At 32.8% G+C, this 5,720-nt stretch overlaps 1 protein-coding gene across 1 annotated transcript; it reads right to left on the bottom strand.

The window, feature by feature from the left end:
• Positions 1-340: 340 nt before the first annotated feature.
• LOC130732543 (uncharacterized) lies at positions 341-5,479 on the bottom strand. Its single transcript, XM_057584571.1, has 4 exons — positions 5,287-5,479; positions 2,017-2,192; positions 959-1,450; positions 341-888 (listed from the first exon to the last, which is right to left on the bottom strand). Exons 1-4 carry the CDS (start codon positions 5,417-5,419, stop codon positions 637-639), a joined length of 1,053 nt encoding a protein of 350 aa, XP_057440554.1. The 5' UTR covers positions 5,420-5,479; the 3' UTR covers positions 341-636.
• Between the last annotated feature and the right edge of the window lie 241 nt (positions 5,480-5,720).

Here is a 5,720-nt window from a genome sequence, read left to right as displayed (position 1 = left end):
CCTACTACATGTCACAGCCAAAAGTAAATATAGCACACTATAATTTGACTTTTTCTTTCTCATATTTATTGGAATCCTACTTGTTAAAACCCAATTCAATTTGCTTCAGGTGCCTCTTCTATTAATACTGACAATTTTTGTGAATTAATTAAATACCTGGAAGTCTTAAAGTACATGTTCTAAGGTTAATGGGTGTAAAATTGTGTGTAAACACTTAGATACACATTGATGGCCAGCTAAAATTATTCTTTTATCATAATCATCCAATTAGTCATGTAATTTTATCTACTTAAACCAGTAATTCCATATACTGAAGGAAAAAATAATATGCGAAGACAGATTATCATAAAAAGATCAAGTACAATAAGTATATAACCATGAGGCACTTCAATTGTTCAACATACACTAACATGAAAACGAAAAACACATAATAGGAATCCTTATACATGGATTCATGCTTCAAAACACACATTCAACGACATTCTTCCAGCCATAACATTTGGAATAACAGTAATGACACACATAATATTAAAGAACTTATAAGTTCCTAATTCTTCACTAACACAACTTGCAGCCTTCACATTCCAGACAACCCAAAACAACTTTCCCACCATCTCCACATGACTGATGCGGCTATTAGTTTTCAATCACCACGTCAATGAACCTCTTCTCAGCATTGGTGAAGTTGAATGTTATTCTATGTCCATGGTGGATGTCATGCAAGACACAGAACTGACACCATCCTCTCCCTATCTTGGTGTATTTCCCAGCAGTGCGCAAGGAGGGAAACAGTATAGTGGTCGTGATACATACCCCTGAGGGTCCTCTCAAGATCCAGGGCTCAGTACCACGCTCTCCAAGGTACAATGCAACCCTCCGGGGGAGTGTCTTTAAAAAAACAAAAGTTGATCAGACACATAAAAAATCTTGTAATACTTAAAAACAAATAAAACCTTACATATTGACTCCCATACGCACGGTATGGAGTTAGAATAGTACTGAAGGTAATGTCATATTCAGGCGGAACAACTTGGGCAACATCAGTGGTTGCTAGAATCAGTTCTTCATTTTCCGTATCCACATCAGTCTCAGCCAAAGGTGTGGAAGTAGTTCCTTCGAGTGCCAATGTGAAGAACTCCTCTACTGGAGAATCTGACTCAGGTTGTGGATTAGCTTGGAGTTTGGGATAATATGAAATCTCTCTCTTATCCTCATCAAAAATACTGATATGGAAGTGAGAGGGGGCAACCATTTGCAGCAGACCCCAATGAGTTCCCTCCAAACCATAAAACTCCATGAAATCTTTCCAACCTTCTGTTAGAGTGGGTAGATCAACATTTTGGTTGTAGGAGACCTCATGGCATTTGTGCTGAGGGTCTTCAATAGACCACTTATCAGCCAGGAAGTTATCCCAAACAACAGCAAACAACTTGTCATTCCGAGCCTCATCCTATATATCATAAAAGTTAGAAGAAAATTATTAGTGTTTAAGACGAATTTCAAAGTTTATAACAACTCATATTAATCGAAATCTGAATCATTCCCTTATTCGTTTTGTCATGATTATGAAAAGAACCCAAAAACAAACTAAAATATGATCAACATCTGGCAGGTAAGTGTTTTGTGAGAACTAAAATAATTCAAATAATGTGGTAAAAGTGCATGATCTGTAATTTTTTAAGATAGTGAACGTATAACACAATTTTCAACCTGTAAGTAGTTTATGTTTCATTCATAAACCGATAACATTAAGTTGTTAAAGAGATAGTAGAAAAAAAAATCATAGAGTGTAAGTACTTCTTTTCTTGGTACTGTTAAGAGCATGAATTTAGTGTACATATAAGTCCACGAAAAAAGTTGAAGAAGTTGCATGGTACTTTAGAGAAAGAAAAATATAAAGGGCAGATTGTATTTGTCTAGTATGTATATGACACTTGATTCAATCTACCTATATACCATGCAGAACTGAATATGAAGAAAACAAAGGACTTATACAGTTAAGGGTGAAATGCATACTTCGGTTGGGTAAATGAACAAACCGACAGTGTGAAGATATCCATCCACAGGAACATTATGAACCATTTTCTGGGGAGGGTTTCTTCCTAAACAAGTAAGCTTCTGGTTTTTGATAAGGAAGTTGGATGCTAAGAACTTAGTTGAAGAGCCCAATTTATAGCAATTGTTGACAATACCTGTAACATAATACAATTAATGCATTGTGTATTACTAAGATTTATTGGGTTAATTTTAATACACTAAAATCCCTGTATACAAAACAAAAAATTACTCTTATAAAATCTTTTGAATAGGAACAGTTCTCCCGTAATGGACAAATACTCCAATTTAGACTTGATATTTGAAAACCAATAAATGCATTCCATTTATATATTCCCATTAACTAAAAATATTTAGATCTTGTATTCCAGTAAACAATAATGTGGTATAACATCTAAAATAAAAAATCCTAAAGGATTAAAACACACATTGCTGCCAAGTTTACAAATTTAACACCAACATTCAAATGGGTTGTTAAGTGAAGTACTAAAAGTGAAAAATTTCATATGTATGAAAATAAGAATAAATTAGACAAACTGAATTTTTCAAATTATTAGGCATTAAAACATGCTTAAATAATGCCTACATAATTTATTTAACTTAATGGATCACACTCCTGTTGAGGGAATAACTAAATGTTTCAGACTCATATGTATCCAGACTAAAACAATAATTAAAATTTAAACTGATTTAACACTTTATTTGGAATTACAATAAAAAGACCTAGACGGTATCCTTGTACAGGAAAGCATGTTTGAATAGTGTAACAGTTTGAATCCACAAATAAATCATCTTGAATCATGCCTGAATAATAACAATTACGCCACATAATTGTCGAACACACACAAGTAAAAATTTATTACGGATTTGCACCCCCCCTCTATCGATCTTTATTACTGAGCTGATGGGTGATATACCAAATCTGGAAAATCTTAACCTGAAGCATATTTTACTCAAAAGGTTGTTCCATACAAAGACCAAACGCAGACTATCCTGCTGTTATCAGTCATATGAATAATTATGGTTTGGGGGCTCCAAAATATAGTAGGCTAGATACTGAAGATCTCAATGTTAAAATATTGGAAAAGAAGCTAATCAAATGCAACTTCCATATACAGTAAAGGAGCAGAGAAGGGTATGTCCTGACTTCTATTAATAACATACTCTGGTGAAAATCAAATCATATCAACCTTTGGCCTAGTAACACAATTAAGAAACGGGTTTTCGTGAGCATAATAAGTTACTATTGTACTCAAGTACCTTTTAGTAAAAGCAGCCGAAAAATAGCCCTGGAAATGATGACTTCCCATGCTGATTAAGAATTTTTTTGATGTGATACAAACCTACCAAATTATTTCTAGACGGTTGGAAGTACATTAATCCAATTAATTGAAAATCTTCTTCCAAGCTACATGGGTAATGGATATTTATCATATAATGCATCTGGGGTAATTTATCCTACCATTAGATTTAACTTGAATTGGTGTTTAGGTAATCCCTAATATGGACCGCTTTTAAAGCGGTCTAATTTTAGAGCACTTTTTTTAACCTTCTATAACAGGTCAACACATGTTTTTTTAAGGAAATTTAATATATAACAAATCTTAAATGATATTTTTTCTTAAAAAAAAATAATGTGTCAACATGCTAGCTATACCCAATCAAAGTAGGTGGTGTAAAATTACACCACCTAAAAGTGGTGCATATTAGGTTCTCCCGGGTGTTTAATGGTAAAAGTAAGGGAAATCCATTTTTATGGTGACCTTGAGACGTGAACAGGGAAAGTAAATTTGTATTCCAACTAAACATCCACCACTTGATATGCTCCAGTAGTGTAATTGTGTCAATATTATATATTATTGGGGTACTTATACTCAGGTAACAATAGTTCTGAGGTAAATGAAGTTATGTTCATACATTTTTTTTCCACAATTGACTTCCAAAAAAAAATTAAAATGGTACTTAGACTTAGGTAACAAATAGTCTAAAGTAATTAAGAAATTGTTTAAACCTGAATTAGGTAAGAATTAGGAAACAATTACTTTTCCATTTACTTTGTAACTTCTAATTTTTCCCCAAAATTCTAATGGAGTCTATGATTTATATGAATTCAACTTGTTAAAATACATTTTCTGGATACACATTGGGCTAAGTAAAAAGTGCCTACTTTAGTGTGGACCCAATTTGAATCCATAATATGAGACCAAATGAAATCTCAGAGATGAAATAAACCATGTAGGTCAGAAATTTAAGAAAATAAAATAATATTTGAAACCCATCATTAAGTAATGCTGAATTTAGACTGTATTCAAAGAAGTTATGTGGCTAATAAGAATATTATAAACCTAACAAACTAATGTAGTTTGACCGTATTGAAATAAGTTATGTGATAAAAGTAGAATAAAAAAAAAATAAAGGAGGAGATATTTAATATGAGGACAACTTATAAACTCAAAGTCATGAAGGTGAAGTTAATATGATGCATAAGAAATAAAATAGTATGGGCAACAATAAATAGTGTTTCTGGAAAGATTACATTAAATCAACTATTTCATGAACCTTCAAAATTAATCTAAGTATTTCCTTACCATCGTTCCCACTTTAACTAAAAGGAGTAAGGGTTCCTAGTAGGCAATTTAATACAGTAAAAGAATTAAGTAGAAACAAAGAAAATGGATGAACCTAACTCATGTTTGTTAAACACTTTGAATGGCTAATATTCGGTCTTTATTGTAATTAACCTTAGGAACATTCGTCCCTAAAATTATAGGGACATGAGTAAAATTGCACACCATTAGAAACACATATAAAGAGAAAGAAAATGATCTGGCTGCAAAGTACACTCATAATATTAATATTCTTCATGGAAGGAACAAACATGAAGTACAGACATTAAGCAACGATCTGTTGCATCTTAAAAGTGTCCTAATTAAAAGAAATATTAGGGCATAAAATCCAAGATAGCTTGCAAATTGCAAACCACACAACTTGGAATACAGTTCAACTTAATACAGTAACCATATAACAACAACAACACACTTGTTATGCAAATCAACTTGCTTCTTCACAATAAACTACCTAGGGTTTAGTGTATATTCTAAAAACCTAATCCTAATTGGATTAATTAAGGACACCGAATCATATATACTATCACTGATCACTTAGTTAATGAACCAACCTAACCTATGTGGTACTATTTTTATTTCAACAAATCTTTTAAAAATGACTGACCTGAAATTCCAATGTCATAGCCAAAAATAAGTCCACCAGATGCAGCAACGATGCAAGTGATCAAAATTGCGAGTGTTATCTTGCTATCGAAGCTAGTGGTTGGTGCATCCACAGCGAATCCACCACCTGCCATTTCGAACCCTGTCTTTGTAGAGCTCAGTTAACTCTGTTCTTGGGTGCTCATAAATAAGAGTGTGGTAGCTATTTTATAGGCCAAGGTTTAGGTAGCGTCACTTGCATGTACATTGTCTTTTGCGAATAGCGTATGGGAAATAAACAAACGTACATGTGCGATTGAATTTGTCTTCTCTTTAAAAAGTCATCATTCTATAAGCTGATTATTTTGTTAATCATCCACGGCAACTTGAGTTAAATTTATTCCACTACTTGATCATTAATTAAACTACACTTAATTAACTAAAATATAGACGACT

The sequence above is a fragment of the Lotus japonicus genome, chromosome 1, assembly GCF_012489685.1.
Source record: "Lotus japonicus ecotype B-129 chromosome 1, LjGifu_v1.2".
In the NCBI taxonomy this organism is placed as follows: Eukaryota; Viridiplantae; Streptophyta; class Magnoliopsida; order Fabales; family Fabaceae; genus Lotus; species Lotus japonicus.
Note: the sequence above shows the minus strand (reverse complement) of the source record. Positions and strands in the feature narration are given on the sequence as shown.